The sequence below is a fragment of the Phaenicophaeus curvirostris genome, chromosome 2 (assembly GCF_032191515.1).
Source record: "Phaenicophaeus curvirostris isolate KB17595 chromosome 2, BPBGC_Pcur_1.0, whole genome shotgun sequence".
NCBI lineage: Eukaryota > Metazoa > Chordata > Aves > Cuculiformes > Cuculidae > Phaenicophaeus > Phaenicophaeus curvirostris.
The window spans coordinates 105557645-105575181 of record NC_091393.1 but is presented as its reverse complement, the minus strand read 5'-3'; the positions used below and the strand labels follow the sequence as shown (position 1 = coordinate 105575181).

Below are 17537 nucleotides of genomic sequence, written 5' to 3'. Positions count from 1 at the left end.
TCATTTTTTTTCTGAAATAAAAGCTCTTAGAAAAGCCTTTACAACTACATATAGCAGATAAGTTCACTAAATCTATAACTTAAATTATAATCTTGGATAAACTGACTTTTTTTACATCACTCACATGAGACTTATTTGTTTATTTTTAGACACATATCCTTACTTTAACCTGTTCTAGATCTTTTTTCTAAATCTCTAAAAATTGTGAAACTTGCCATTGTGGTACTTTTGCAGAATACACATGTAGAGCCTGGAAACAAGACTACAGAGTTTCTGTATTGTTTTATTTGTTATGTCAATAAACTGTCTCATTAAACTTTACAGAGTCACAGACAAACTTACTTTAAGATGTAGATTTGCTGTGTTCTGGCTCTGCATTATAACTCTCATTATCCTCTACAGCTACCTGAAAGGAATTTGTGAAGTAGGTGTTGGTCTCTTCTCCCAGCTAACAAATGATAGGACAAGAGGAAACTGCATCAAGCTGCACCAGGGGAGGTTTAGACTGGATATTAGGAAAAAATCTCTTTACTGAAAGAGTTGTGAAGCACCGGAACAGGCTGCCAAGGAAGTGGTGAAATCACCATCCCTGCAGGGGTTCACAAATGTATAGATGTGGCACTTTGGGACACATTAGTAGGCACGGTGGTGCTGGGCTGATGGTTGGACTTGATGATCTTTGAGGTCTTTTTCAACCTTAATGATTCTATGATTCTGCACATACATTAGACCATTTTAATTGTATTCTCCTCTACTGAGCAACACAAACAAATGGATGCTGACGAACGAATGCAATTGGATTTATAGTGTAGTCAGGCCTTTTAGATCCCAAACACAAAACAAGAGTATTAGAAAAAATGGGGGGTTTACTGTTCTTATAACTAAAGTGTTGCAAAACTCGTGTGTGTAAAACAGACTGCCGTGTAGTAAGTTGATCATTTCACACAACCACTTTTAAAAACAAAGCATTTATTCAAGATGACAAAACCCCTTCCAAATACTATTTTGGTCTTGGCTTTTGATATAAAAAAAAGTATTTCAAAGTATTTCCTTATCTTTTATCTTTTTTATTTAAACTGAGTTCTTTAATGTTCATTGTCTATACAGTTTTCACTTTAGTTAAAATGTTGCTTAATTCGTACTTTTTAAATATATACATTATCTTAATTTCTCTTCTGTACAGATTAATCTGATCTATGCCTAATTAAAATTTTTGATGCACATGTTACTCGCATCCTTTTGAAAAAAAATCTCGCAAGATAGCTCTCCTTTTTTATCTCCTTCTCTAGTGGTCCTTTAAACGTCCTCTCAGTAACATATGTGTCTAAAGTGAACAAATTGCATCTTTACTCAGTTTTACATCAGCTTTCTAAATGCAACCACAAGCGCATAAAACATACAGTTCTTCTGCAAGTTTGGAAAACATTCATTAACTGTTATCACAAGAGTGAAAGACATCTTACTTTCACCAAAAATGTCACAAGGAAATAACTTTGGAATTATCTTCCTTTTGAAAAACAAGAATAAGTCAGTGCAGAAGAGAGCTTCTGCCCAAGGAGGGCCCAAACCAGCTCCATATAGATACAGAGTAGACTTAATTTTCTACCACAAGTACATTCCTCCAAATATAATACTTACATTTTTTTTTATATATTATATTTTTTGTATAAGAAAATAAACCCTTCGCACCTGAATTACCATGTATTTTAACAGTAGCTGAAGAAAATAGCAAGTTTGGTCCTCAGCAATTTTCTCTCCAGAGACAGCTGGCAAAAGAGGCGTTATTTCTTCTGGAAAAATCTTAGCTAAAATAAAATGAAAAATCTTTTAAACATACAAAATCTGAAAACAGTTATATGAAAGATACTTTCTATAAAAAGATTAATTTGAAAAGCATCATTAACGCCCTTATAAGCTGTACAAAGTTCAGTAACTGCTTGGGCTTCCCATATTCCCCTACTGCATACAATCAAGGATGGCGCACAACATCTGATTTACTACAGTTTGGAAGGGCTAAGATGGGCAACCACATATTAAGGTCCAAGAAGATGATCAAAGGGCTGGAGCACCTCCCATACAAAAGACAGGCTGAGAGAGTTCGGCACGTTCAGCCTGGAGAAGAGAAGGCTCCAAGGAGACGTTATAGCAGCCTTCCAGTACTTAAAGTGGCTATGGAAAAGCTGGGAAGAGGCTTTTTATCAGGGAGTGTAAGGAGAGGATGAGGGAGAATGGTTTTAAACTGAAAGAAGGGAGATTTAGGTTAACTATTAGGAAGAAACATTTTCCTGTGAGGGTGGTGAGGCACTGGCACAAATTGCTCAGAGAAGTCATGGATGCCCTATCCCTGGAGGTGTTCAAGGCCGGGCTGCATGAGGCTTTGATTAACCTGATTCAATGGAAGGTGTCACTGCACATGGCTAGGGGGTTGGGACTGGATGACCTTTAAGGTCCCTTCCAAACCAAACCATCCTATGATTAACCAAAAAGCTGTAAATTTACACACTGACTTATTTTGCACTAACGTGCTCACAAAGCTGCACTTCAATTAAAAAAAAGAAACAAAAAAACCCAATGAGACCTAACCATTCTGAACTTGGAACAGCAGGATCAAGGGCCTGTACAGCTGCAACACAATATGGGAGTAGCAAATTCAGCACTTCTCTGAACTTCACAGACAAATCGTATCAGCCACATGGTATCTTCCCCTTAAGAAACTGTACTGCTCCACGACAACCTCAGTGGAAGGGAGAGGCAATATTCCTGTCACAGAACTTTCACTCACCGTCTGGTGTATTAGGAGGACTAATGAGGTTATCTAGCGTACAGGGACCTCGTGAGGACACGATGGATGGAAACCCAGGCACAAGGCATGCAAATATTAATATCTGCTCTTCGGCACAGTTAGTCTGAAGCGCTTGAAGCCAGAGAAGAAACAGTCGTATTCCTTCACATCTTATCTACAAGGGGACGATTTTGTAGAAAAAGACATTAAAACAAATTTGTAAGTAACATTATTAGTTAAGAAAATGAAGGACAAGAATTATCATCCCAGCTAAGTCTGAAACTCTGGACCCACAGAGGTCAAAGCAAGCTGCTGTGCTCAGCATCGTTGGGCTCAAGAGATTCTCATTAAAAGTAAGATGCAACAAAGCCACTCAGAGTAGGGTATTCACTAGGTTTACTAAGTTAATTTACTTCTTATTTCATTAACAAGATACAATTTTAATTTTAGCAATATACATTGGAAATGAGAATGGCTTTAAAACTCCTTGGCAAGCATTTAACGTGGTATACTTAGTGCTACAGAGATATGAAAAAATAAAGTATTAAGCAAAACATATTTTCTCCAGATAACTTTACAAAGGTCACTAGAACAGCAAAATGACTGAAAAAAAATTAAACATTAAAACAATCTAGGATTACGACAATAAAATTGTTGATTACATGGTGAATAAGTGAAACGAGAAAGCCTAACAATCTGAAAAACACCGATACTAGAAAATTATAAAGTAATATGCTTTGTAAGAATTAAAGTGAAAAGAAATACGAATGCACCAAAGAGGAATACCTTGAGAGAATTTCCAGAGTGCAAAAGTTTCTTCAGAATCGACCCTGGATTAGAAAAATGAAATAGGCATTTATCAGATATGAAGATGGGCACTTTCCACCAGAATGTTTCTTTTTAAAAAATACTACAAAAAAAGGCTAGTTTAATTCCATTTACTATGTGGCTACTGTAGCAGAGGAGTTTAAGAAAAAGAAAACTATGGGGTGCAAAAACTCAGTGTGAATCTAATTACAGTCATCACCATCAGTGTTATAAGATTAAATATAATTTATCTTTATAGTGAGGCACTTTGGTTTTAGTCAGATGGCAACTTCTCAAATTATTTTCATTAAAAATAAGATAGCTAGGGGAAATTTTGACTATGGAGAAGGATGAGGGATAGAGAAAAGATGCTAGCAATCTATACTGCAGTCCTATCTGTAAAACAAAAACTATTAGAATTATAAAATATTTCAATTCTGGTTTTAGAAATGATAGGCAAACTGCCCTTAACTTCATGTGTCTGACCTAAAGATCAGAGAGAGATTATATATCAAATTCTGCAGGTAAAAAAATGTTTTTAATCCAATCCTGAGAAAAATACCACAATGTAGCACTCAGCTGTTATCTCTCCTGGATTTGCGAGTGACACACATTCTTCAAATGCAATCCTTGCCAGTATTAAATGAAAATTCTTAACATGTATATAAAATATACACTAATGCACGTGCACAAAGCAAAAAGCAAATTGCAAGAAACAGCTGTAAATAACTGCATTACCAAATTTTCTGTCTTATTTATTGGGCACAGCTAAAAAATGATCCAAATATGACTACTCAAGAGAAGCATAAATTAAAGAATATAGTAGCTCGTAAACAACTGACTAAAACCAATTTGTTCTGGACTAATTCAGATGAAATGGTAGTAAAGTGGTCAAGCAGATGTCTCCTCTTATTTTTGTCAGTGCTAACTGGAAATGTGGTAACAGCCCTTTCCTTGACCTTTAACTTCCACTCATTATTTCTTCTGCAACAGCAAATTCATTGTTCTAATGAAACCCATGGCAGCTGATGAAATAATGCTGGAAGCCAAACCAAACAGCAACAAAACAGCACTACTTCGAAGAAATATTACACCCCCCTCCCCAAAGCAGCATAAAATTTACTTTAACAAACAGCAAAACAAAATGTTGTGACCACTTCGGTGACATTCAGAGGTAGAATCTTCAAAGCAGTAATGAATCAAAGATGTTTAATTCAGAGGAAATTATCAAGATAAACTACTTGACTGGATTTCAAGGTGCTTTGATTACTGAAACAGAAGTATTCCACCTCTCAATATTTCTGCACCCATTTGACTCCAGCTTTATTCAATCTGGTCAAATGAGGAGAGGAATAAATTTTGCATTCTGACTCCTGTACATGATCACAAGGTCACAACATTCACTACAGAGGCACTGTGGGCCACAGGGAATATTTAAATCATTAAAAAATTTACTATCTTCAAATTAAAGACAAAAAAAAAATTTCCCCCCACAGCATTGATGTTCAAATCTGATTTTAAAATCTTGTTAAATGCCCCATATTACCTCAATGAAAAAATCTGAAGATCATGATAGATATTCAGAAAAATTAATCCTGCTTTTCCTCATCAGATTTCCAAAGTTTGTGAGTGACTAAACCAAGTCTGTTAGATACCCATTATCTTTATGCTTAAGGACAACAACTGTAGTGGTAAAACTAAGTGTTTTAAACCAAGCAGTCCAAGAGTGCCTTAACTAAACTGGCACGTTATTTAGTGGGTTTTTTTAGGCACGCTTTGCAATCCAATTTTCAGTTCTATGCTTATGAGGCCTGTAGAACATAGTCCCACAAAGCATGCAGAAAGGAGAGGAGATTGAGGGGAGAAAAAAAAAAATAAAAACGCAGAGCTTTACTAACTCCCCAAGACCTCTCTGTTGGACTCCTCCTATTCCTCCCCTTTCTTCTGAAGCTAGGATATGTATAGTAAACACTCTGGGAGTGTAGAGATAGAAAGAACAGTCTTTCTGTTCAACCAAGTGAATGCCATCCATAGGTATCTTATGCCTGTCATAGCCAAAGTCATTCTAACGCGATGCTTGGCAAATCCTCCATTGTATGAGAATCAGTGAAAGACAGCCGAGGCCAAACTTGCAAAAATATCATGTATTATAATTCCATTTATAAAGGCCAGTAAAACTGTGTACCAATAATTAAAAGAAAAATTGATCAAAACAGAATTACTACGAGTTTATATTTCTGTCCGTAATCACTTCCCTTCACTGTCTCAACTCTGAACTAACAATTCCTCATTTAATTCCTACTAATAGCATCACAACTGAGTTTTTCACAAGTACTGATGAACTGCACAGAGAATACAGGAATATCAGAGAAGAAATTAAGCTCCTGTTCACTGCAGCAGTCCAAGGGCTTGCATTCAGTTTAGCACAGCCAATGTTCCACTACCAAACGGCCGCCAACTCATGGTGTAACTCTTATAGAATAGATTTCCACATCGAGGCAAAAGTTGAGTCCAACAGAGTATCTATCATTAGGCAAAGGGCAATGTTTAGCACTAGGAATTTGTATGACCATCTCATATACGACCACTTGCAAAAGACAATCATAACGTAAATTTTCACATACAGATTGCACAGCCCTCCTCAATCTTAATTTTTGGTGTTAGTCTGGGAATACAAAGGGAGATCTAATTAGAAAAAGGTACACTGGTTTATAACCCCCATGGTCTTGATTGCTTCTAGCATGCTAAAGAGAAGAAAAGGAAGAGGATCCAAGTAAATCCAAGAATACAAAAATTGCATTAGTGCAAAATAAAAATTAAGGAGGCAACCAAAACCACACAAAATGAAGAACACACAGAGCTGTTACATCAAGCAAAAAGATTTTTCAATATGCTTCAAGAATTCTCAGCTGCAAGTCTCATTTGTAAGTACTGTCAGTGCATGAGGACTCTGTGGTTAACAGGACCTGCAGAACCAGAGAAGTGACTGCAGAAATCATTGATTTTATTCATACTAGAATGTTTTTAAACCATTCCTTCTTACCTATACTGCGAAAATGCCATCGATAAAAAATCCTCTCAGGTAGCAGCTGCAATATTTTCTGTAGGAAACAAAACTAGTCAAATTTTCCATAATAAACTGGTTCGTTCAGATGATACAGAAAAACTAATACACAAGACATAAATGAAATGGTAATATATACATCAAGAACACAACAGAAAGCAAATACCTATCACACTAAGGACTCTTGCCCATTATTTTACTCTCTTGTTATGGAGAAAGATACTTGGAATGGTCCTGAATAAATACCATGACTCCGTCATGAACTGCTTTCCCTTTCCCACTGTCTTGCAAAACCCTAGTATTCCAGAACATAAACTGATTTCTAATGAAGTCGTCACAGATTTCTAAGAGGCTCACTTGGGGTTACATTTTTCTGAAGTGCCTGGTAATGACTACTGCTAGATTGACACAGCCCAGATTTGGAGCTGCGATGGCTTAGCTCTGTCTTTTCATCAGCTAATGGGGTCTGATCTCCAAGCTACAGCAGAGGTGAACAGCAGTGCAGTTATTGCTAGTGTTAGATGATTTACCTGTGTTTTCAGCTGGTGAGCGAAACCAAGCCAAATTACACAAAGCTAGACTAATTCAATTCACAGCACATGCACTTAATAAAGCACTTATGTGGAATAATATGTAGTGGTCTTTCTCTGTTATTTTATGCTGATCCAAACAGAGGCAGATCAAACAAAGAAAGAGACTGTGGTCAAACCCATTCCCCCTTAGTTTAGTTACGCTACAGGGCACCAACAAGACAAAGCAATTTAAGCATATGCTTAAGTGCTTACCTGAACGTAGCCTTATAATCTTAGTTCCAAAGAACCAAGTTAGGGTTACCAAATGTTGTTCTTAGAATCATAGAGTGGTTTGTGTTGGAAGGGACATTAAAGATCATCCAGTTCCAACCCCCCTGCCATGGGCAGGGGCACCTTCCACTGCATCAGGTTACGCAAAGCCTCATCCAACCTGGTCTTGGCTGGAAATGCTATTAAGTAATCTTGAAAGATCAAAACTATTTTGGGGTCTCACTTAGGTAAATATGGCCTCTAAAAGGACTTTAAGTTAACAGGCTCCAAGACATCCATTTCCCCTCCTCCCCCCTTTTTTTCCCCTCTTTTTTATTAGCAGTATAGGCTAAGACTCGGAACCTAGGTGTTTTAGGAGTATAGGGCAGCTAACTTAGTGCTGCTCAGCCTCTCAAAAAAAGTGAGAGAACAAGCGTGGTTTCATGCAGATTTCACAGAAAAATATGCCTGGATCTTACAACTTTTCCGCTGTACAAATATGAATTAAGAATATATATATTCAAATAGGAAACTAGTTTTCAGTATCTACTTCTGGAAATAAAATTAAACAAAACAATTTATAACTTACTAAGTCATTCCTTGTAATTATCAAAAAGAATCACTGGAACAAACTTCTGCACAACAAAGCGCCATTAAGTTTTCTGAAATACTACATGCAGGATGCAAAATGAATGAGAAGTCGTTTAAGCAATGGTGACCCATTTGTTGGTCTTTTGCACATAAAAGCTCAAAAGAGGAAATAAAGCATCACAGCCAAAAAAGCAAGAACTGGCATTTTAGGCAATCCTCCAGAGATGGCCAACACATGAATCATTATTGCTGTTAAAAACAGTATGCTTGAGGGATGGAAGAAGACAGACTTTTCTTATTTTTTTGACAACAAAGTGCTTCAGAAATTATATACAACACTCAAAACAGTCTTTTTGGAAATGGAACATTCCTTTCTCTATGGCAAAAGATGGAAATCATGCCAAGTTCATAGACTTAGGAAACTAGACCTCAGGTCACACAAACAGACTGGTCATCCTTCACTTCTTTAGCACAGCACATGCTCCCCAAACAGCATATGTCATTTCTAAAAGTTTAGCTAGAATTACAATATAAATCAGGCACATCCCTTCTATGTTCTTGTCGTACTTGGTTTCAGTGTTACTCTCACAACTCCCTCCTCAGGACATTGTGGCAGCAGGGACCGAAGGAGCAGGCAGCTGGTGGCCAGAGGTCTAGCTCCTTGTCCATAGGCAGGAGGAATGTGCTTGGGATGAAGGATCTGACTGGCTAAAAATGAGGTCATGATTCACATTTGGGCTTTACCTGTTAGTTAAGGACCATGATTCTGCCAGTCAGATTGCAGGATCCACAGACAAAGAATTATCATTATCCATCTAAATATTAACATACTAGCAGCCACCACTTCTCAAGGCTATTTCTGACATTAATCTTGACCCAACTTTGCACAAGGCAGAAAGGAGCTGCTAACCTACATCACAAATACTTCAGGTCATTACAAGAGTGGTGACACCCTGCACACAGAGTTTGGTCTGTATCCAGGCACACATAAATTGATCCCATACCACATGCCCAAAGTGTATGACAAAAGGCTCCATTAAACATAAATCCAGTACCAACTGGCAGCAAAAAAAAAAACCCAAAAAAACAAACTGCCTGAATTCAAGTACCAGAACACACTGCAAGAAGGAACCTTTAAACATCTTCATGATTATTATGGAAAACCAGACAAAAATGCATGTATTTTGCTTCCATTATTTAAGACATTATAAGTACAGTAGATTGTTAGAGCAAAACCAATTTCCTTTTTACAGGTCACACTAGCAAGACATCTTCAGCTCATCTTTGGATGTAAATTCTCACCCATTTGTCTCCAGACACTCACTTTTGAGAAGCAACTGTACTAAACTTAAAAAAACCCCAAGCAAACAAACAAAAAAACCCCAAGCTCCATTTCTGAATCAGAATATTTTATTAGACATTTGTCAAAATCTAGTAATGCTACTGGTGAAAATGAAATAAACCATTTCAGATGTTAGATTAAAAACTCCTAATTGTAAAAAAAAAAATAATAATTATGTTTAGAGAATATGTCTGCTTCGCTAAATGTCTGATGTTTACTTAAACCCAAGACATGGCATATTCATGTCTTATGAACTAAAGTTCGTGAAACTTTACATCTGATGATGTAAAATTTGCCTTAGCTGCCAAAAGAAACAGTAGATATCTCCCAAGAGCATTAGCAATGTTCTTATGAGTAACATTACAGTTTACACATCCCAATTAATTCAGGATCAAAATCAATAACCACCACTTGTGAGTTGTTTCAAAATACAACAGTGCATTGAAGGAAGCACAGTTTTACTGCAACCTCCCTGCAAGATGCAAAGCAGTTCAATTGTTATTTGGGAAAGGGCAGAGGCACAACGGCACTCACTAAAGGCAGTATCTTATGTGACGTGATTCCACCTAAATCTGAATGCAAAGTTTGCTTCCAGAAAGTGAACTCGTATACAGTGTAAGCTGTGGAAGTTGGTAAGGTGGCAAAGCTGTATAATAAAAACCCATTTTGATAAAGAACTTAATTCTCGCATCCAAGTGTTAGTGAATTTTAGGTTATGCCCACAGAAAACCTGGAAAACAAATGCTGTTGCAGAGTACAACAACCACCAGGAAAAATGAGCTTAAGCTTGAAATTGCATGAAGCTGGGAGGGTGGTGAAGAAGAGAACACACTTTCAGCGTGTTTTTTCTTTGAAACAACACAGAACCAAAGACGACTGAACCAAAACAATTCAAGGTTTGAAATAAGAGTAAGAGGACAGAAGTTTGTATCTGTGGAAAGCTTCCATATACCAAAATCTTTTCATGTAGCCAAAATTGAGACACTTAAGTAATTTCTTGTGCCATTCGCCTTTTCAGCATCTCAAAGCCAGCAGAAAAGAAATAACACACGGATCCTCTTTGAAAAAAAAATGCAAAGATCCAATTAATCATCTGCACAGTGCTACTAAATGGTCATTTTAAAAAAAACAGTTTGGTCTGCTAGCACCACAGCTGCCTACTGAAGATACAGAAGTTTTGCAGCAGATTAAAATGAACATAAATAATCTGAATGCATAATCCACATTTGTCCTGGAATGCAAAAATAAGTTATCATGGTTAAACGTCTACATTAGTAAATAAAAACTTCTGAATGTTACAAGTTAATTCAAGGTTATGGCTATAATGTCTTGTAATCAGTAATTTCGCATCTGCACATTAGTCCCAGACTAAGAAAGTATTAGAGTGTGACATAAGATTGCATAAGTCATGAACAAGCTCCAGTTATTGCCCTTTCAACTTAGAATTTCCAAGAACATTTTGTACACCCTCGCAACCCCTGATGTTCTAAAAAAACACATATTGCTATTCCTATAAAACAAATGATAGTTTCTTCCACTCCAGCCTAGACTTTTAGCGACACCGCTGTGAATCCAAACTGGCTATTGACATCTTGTTTCTAGTTTCACAGCACACTAATAAGAAATATTTTAAGAAACCCCACAGTGCAAAATAATATTGCTTTTTCAGAAAACACATAGATCTATTTAATGCTTAGTGCTTTGCTGCATCTATATGGTAATCCATTATAGCACACTTGAAATAGAAATTAGGTATTACTACTGATCAACACATCAGGGTATCTGTCAGTTCCTTTAACTGATTATCCATAGTTCTTTTTCTCCTGGACTTCCTGCATGACCAGGAATAATGTTAAGTTTAAATCTTAGTTTACACAGGATGCCGCTTTTTGAAAGACAGCTCTCTATTTTAACAAAGTAAAATAAAAAATACCAAGGTTTGTATTTCAACAGATTCACTCTGACTTAACCAATACTGCAATTTCTTCTTAAAAGTCTTTTATTTTTGCCAACTTTGTTGAATCACATCATGATCAGTAGCTTTGTGCCTGTAACTGTAAGCTGTGCTACCCCTATTGTAGAACATAGAGCTAAGGCTGTTAGCAAATCTTCAGTGTAAGCCTGAATGTTTTCCAGCTTAACTTACATAAAATGAGACAATGAGCATTGTTGTTCCGCTTTCCAGAGCTACGAAAAGCTGTTCTCTAACATGCTATGCAAAGTCTCTTATTAAACAACAACAAATGCGTTCTTGCTGCTTGAATACGCTCTCAGAGGGAATGTCAATGACAAGTTCAGAAAAGTGTTCATTCCAGAAGAACAGATTTTGAGGAAAAAAATAGCTTTTCCAATACAATGTGTTTCTGATAAGGAGTTTCTATTAATCAGTGGCAGGTGGATCTACTTCAAGTCAAGTCAAATGCAGAATAGCTCTCCTATGCCTCTGTGTTCAAGGACTACTTGGTGGAGTTTCAGAGTGTTCCACTACTAAAATGTGCAGTAATTTACAAATTTTCCAGCTATTATTCTCTGATTTCAGTGAAGCCAAGAGTCCAGTGAAGTTAGTAAGCCTGCAGCAGTTCAATCTAAACAAAGGGATACTCCATTTATTGCATCAGTAAATTATTTACAGTTATTCACTGAGGGAAAATGTCTGCCCAAAGCACACTAGGTACTTATGCTTCCCCTAGGCATAACATTAAATAGTAAGATATTTGAAGTTGAACATACACAGCATATAGGTAAAATTTACAGCAGAATGCTGTAAGAATAATATCAATGTTATGTTAAAAGTAATAACAGATGAACCGATACGAACTACAGCAAAGCAAACTGCAGATGGTTCAAAAAGTAATTTTCCATGTGTAGGAAAGAAGGGCTATAAGCAATTTTATTGTTATAAACAAATAAGCCTTTTTTACTAAATTGAGCATGAGAATCAGACTTGAGGTTAAACAGTGGAAGTGGTGATCACTGTAGGCACAGGGAACCAATTGCAAAGCTGCAACAGAAGCTACAACCAGAATTTAAAAGGTAATTTGATTTCAAGTGTAAGATAACCTGCAGATGAGGAAATTAAGTGACTGAGCTGTACGGACCCAAGGAAAATGCAAATAGTAAAAAGGAAGTTAAAGAAACAAGATAACCCCAAGAAATAAAAAAAACGGGATCTGTGGTAATAAGAATTGAATAACAACTTGACTTGATTATTCCATGTAAAATATTTTACAAGTACTTTTCACATTGGAGTGTTTCAATACATGATTTATTTCTGCAAAAATAAATTTTGCTCAGTTTTATTCAAAATGTAGCAGGTAATTAGGAGCAACACCCTCAGATAAGCAAACCACCCCAAGAAAATAATACAGGTATAAAAGAACATCCTTTCACTTCCATAATAACAGCAACACAGCACTAGGTCTTATAAAAAAGTTATGAATCAAAAACTGCTCAAAGTTTCACTGATGCAGGTTTTTATTAAACTGAAAAAATCATAGAATCTTAGAATGGTTTGGACTGGAAGGGACCTTAAAGCTCATCCCGTTCCAATCCCCCTGCCATGGGCAGGAACACCTTCCACTGCATCAGGTTGCTCAAAGCCTCATCCAACCTGGCCTTTGAACATCTCCAGGGATGGGGTATCCGTGACTTCTCTGGGCAACCTATACCAGCGCCTCGCCATCCTCAAATGAAAACATTTCTTCCTTGTATCTAATCTAAACATCCCCTCTTCCAGCTTAAAACCATTACCCCTCCTCCTGTCCCTGCAATCTCTGATAAAGAACCCCTTCCTCTGCTTTCCTGGAGGTCTGGAAGGCTGCTACTGCTAAAAATCACCACTGGCTTTGAGATTTTAATTTGCTTAACCAACACTGCCAATTCACACAGTAGTCTGTAAAAAGTAGACCTAAGAAAAGACGGTGGAAGAATTCGATATTTATAATGTCCACAGCAATCTTAATCCAGAGTGAACTAAAGCTACAAGTTTTAAAAATTACATTTATGTGTATCACTAAGCATTATTAAAAAAGCAACATCTATTTCTAAGCGGTGTCAGCACAAAAAGCTCTCCGGTCACCCATTGCCATGGCAGGTGGCTTTTTTGACAGGTGCAGTGTATTTACTGCATACAGCCTGTAATCAACTTTTCAAAAGGGTTGCTAACAGACTATAGCCAATTATAAACCTATACTGAATTAGCATCAGCATTTGCAGAACAAGTAACTTGTGCACATCTGCAGTAATAAATTTAGGCTATACAGCTGCTTCTGTAATTGTTTCATTCGCATTCTGATAGTAGACCAATCCATGTTTCAGTGGATTTATACCACATCTTAATCTTCTGAGTTTGTGGCCATTTGTAGGTTATATTTAGATATGCTTCTAAGGACAACATGCTGTATTAAAACCAGTAGCTACTGCTACAAAATAAAGAGCTCAAAGTACAGTTCGGCAAACAATAAACTGTTACAGCTTACCATCTCTAGAAAAATACTTAGTGTTACACAGAAGCCAAAGCAGACTAGGTTTGAGTGTGTATTATACAAATACTGCAGAGGCTATCAGCACATTTATGTTCTATTTTATATGCACTCAATATTTAAATCCACCTGCTGTGTACATACTTGGGATACTCCAAATCAGACCTAGGGATGGTACAGTAAAATTTTGCTGCTGAACTTCTAAAGAAGGTCAAAACAGACCGCACAGCCTGTTCTTGTTTATACCCACAGCCAGCCTCACCTCTTTCCAGAAGGGCAAAAGGCACATGCAGGAAAACTGGGCTTGACAGGTAGAAGGGTTTAGAAGCAAGAAGTGCACGAGTTACACGAGAAACCTTTCCAGAGTTATATTTGTGTAGTTTCTTAAAACACAAAAACACAAGAAAGGAAAAAAACTGTATGCATATGCTGTGCCCAGATCGGGGACTCACACCACTCACATGTGCACCAGGTTCAAGAAATAAGCAGTTCCATACAAAGTACGGACTCAGCAAAATTAAGAGATTACAGATGAGCAAACCTTTTCATACAAGCTATATGAAAAAATGTACGCATTTATAAATAAGGGCCTGCAAAACACAAGGGCACTTTATGCTATATTAATGTGCACTAGTAAAAAATAAACAAGGACAAAAATTCATACAGAGAAACTTCCAGCACAAATCATCTGTAGGAGGTTGAAGTATCTACCCCATCTTCTCAGCCAGCTCCAGAACTTTAGTGACACCTGAACTACAATGACAGGATGTGAAAAACTTCTAGCAAGAATAGCAGCTACTGCAAACAACTTTGGGAAGGTTTACTACATTAGAAAGGGCATCTGAAAAATTCTAAGAATAAAATATTTCATACTGTGAACATGTTCAATCAACGCAATGAATTTTACAACTGCATCATCATAAGAGATGCAGCTGTTCTTAACTAATAAAGCATAATTATAAAGAATGAAAAGAAATTGATCTACGTATTACATCAAGACCATCACCCCGCTTTTATTTCATTACAGATAGAAAAAAGCCTTCAGCGGAATTCAGCTGGAATGCTGCAGGAAAAAAATACTGTATTATGACAACAATTCTGTTCAAGTTTTCACAATTAAATGATCACATAATACTTTTATGGGACGTAGAAAACTTGTAGTGCACTTTTCCTGAGTTCTGTAACAGAGCAGTGCTCAGCTGACAGCTATAACAAACGATGCCCCCAAATCACAGAGAACTGTGATAAAAGGAACAATATTAACATGTTCTGAAAATATACTACAAATCTAGAGATAATTAAGCCTTACCGGAGAAAAAGCAAATTTACTTTTCACATAATTTTGGCCTTTTAGCTGGAATATGGAAAAACGATAGTTACAGTTGCTGTGTCATTTCACAAATATCTATTTGACAAAGGACAAGGCCAAAGCACCTTACAAAATATAAAATTAAATCTAACAACTTCATAACGTTAATTGTAAAAAAGCACTTTAAGTGAATTGTTAACCTTTCATATTACTCCCTTTTGCTCAGAATTTCTTCTTTGATTAATATGTTGTTTATTGTTATTGCTGAGTGGCCAAACTATATGTAGCTGATGTGTAAAATTAAGACTTCAATAAACCACAACAGAGTCAACTTAGGTTTTGGAGCATCTGCAGAAAAGGCATTTGCTATTTTTGCTTAATATACACACTAGGTGTCACTCAGCAGCAGCGAAATACCCCTAAACTACACCAGAAAAGGCAGAAGTCAATTTCTTTCAAAATCAATAAAAAAATTTACGGAACTGTGAACCCTCAGCACCTAGATTCAGGATTAGCTAATCCTAAATAATTACCTACTTAGCTAATTAGAAGAAAACTCCAGGAAACCTTCGGCTCACACTGACATCTGATTAAGCATGGCAAGATTAACAATCAATTAGTTTTGCTTCCTACGGCTTACAATATGAACGTTTAATTACTCAGCATTTACATTTTTTTTTTGTCCTGTGTTCAGGCTGATGTATGCTTGTTCTCTGCATTACAAGGCCCTCTAAAAAGCTGTCTTCCTACAATCCATTAGTTCTCAAGCACTAAGAGTTATAAAAGGATTGCAAACCTACTTTCAGGGCATAAACACCATGAAGATGTTCCCTCCAAATTTCACACAAGTATCTTAAAGGATTTCTTCTTCCTCAAAGCCTTTGACATCTAGGCTGTAATATAATTCTCCTCAATTGGGACCCAAAGCAGCATTTTGTTTATACATAACTACATTTTTTCTTCTTCATAAAATATATTCTCCTGATGTTTTTAAGCAGCATTAAACAGGTGGTTATCCACCACCCATTTTCAAGACACAGGAATACATATTTATTCACTTTAACTGGGTGAGTAAGCATTAGCTATTTTCCATTCAGTGACACAGCCACAGAAATGTAATTACTTATTCAAGACCACAGAGTAAGTGCATTAATGAGCTCAAATTAAATCGCACAGCCTTCTCAGTAAACACGGTGATACCTTCTCCACTGGGGGTGGAGAGAGAGGAGGGAGTAGGTCCTAGAAGACGTAAGGGCTCGTATTCTTTGCCTTGTGCAAAATCCTAAAGCAGACACATTACTAACATCATAATTAGCAGGAAACACAATTGGATTTTCAGATTTCAGTCTGAAAATGTCACCTTGTAGTTAAAGGAGCAAAGGGAGGGAGAAGAGCAAAAAGGAGACGAACTTGCTACATCATAAAAGTCAGAAGATGAAACCGCAAAAGTCCGAGGATTTAATGTCATCATTTTCATGGCCATTTTCCATATTTCAGGCATGTTGGCTAAACAGTATCACTCTGTCAATATAAATATTATTCTACCTACAAAATATACATTAATGCAAAAAAAAAAAAAAAGAAACCATATACTTCTGGTATATATACTTTCTGGTTTGGGTTTTTTTTCCATTTAATGAGAGAGGTATAAGAGCCAAGAACATGCAACTTTTATTATAATTTCAATTTCTAAAGTCCCATTGCAAATTTTTTCTACTACCCCTACCAAAAAGAAAATTCCACAATATAAACAAAGATAACATTTCTACGATGCAATACTCAAGTGAAAATTTAGTAGTTGGATTAACAAAGAGAAATCAACAGAAGATGTGTGTATTAAACCTTAACAAAGAAATCAGGCTATTTAGGTACCTAATGAATTGTTAAAAACCAAAATAACTAAAGGCATCACTGATCTCCAATGTCAGAGACAGGAATAGGTAATGCTAAGACTTCTGGTGTGCATTATAAAAACTTCTTTATATGCTAGGCTTTCATCTGGTCCAAGGATATTTTCTCACGTCCAAATACATTTGGATAATAACTCTAATTAAAGAGGTCCCTTGGAAAGTTATCTATCACAATCTATTCCTCTTTGAATTAAAAACATCCTAAATTAAAAACATCCTAATTTGATTATGCAAAGTTAACTAAGCTAATATTCCCTCCCTAGACATCCTAAACCCTATGACCACCAGTGCTGGGAAGAATGAGTCTCTGGAAATAAAAGAAGCTCCACTGAATTTTAAAAAAAAAAAAGATGTTAAACACATTAGCATTTCACACACTCAGATCACACTGATATGCAGTGGTTGACAGCTCTTATCCTTTTATTTTGCCTTGTGCTGCAGGACCAAATACTGAAATCATAACAGATGC

At 36.6% G+C, this 17537-nt stretch overlaps 1 protein-coding gene across 6 annotated transcripts in view; it reads right to left on the bottom strand.

Moving 5' to 3' along the window:
- RALGAPA2 (Ral GTPase activating protein catalytic subunit alpha 2) overlaps nt 1-17537 on the bottom strand; it is a 138783-nt gene that overhangs the window by 109368 nt on the left and 11878 nt on the right. For 3 of the 6 annotated variants that reach the window (XM_069850296.1, XM_069850298.1, XM_069850299.1), the window contains exons 4-7: nt 6633-6705; nt 3569-3612; nt 2783-2957; nt 1690-1805 (exon numbers count right to left, since the gene is read on the bottom strand). In XM_069850296.1, the coding sequence (XP_069706397.1) occupies nt 1690-1805; nt 2783-2957; nt 3569-3612; nt 6633-6705 (408 nt within the window). The remainder of the gene's footprint in view (nt 1-1689; nt 1806-2782; nt 2958-3568; nt 3613-6632; nt 6706-17537) is intronic. The other 3 variants (XM_069850297.1, XM_069850300.1, XM_069850301.1) reach the window with 2 other exon arrangements.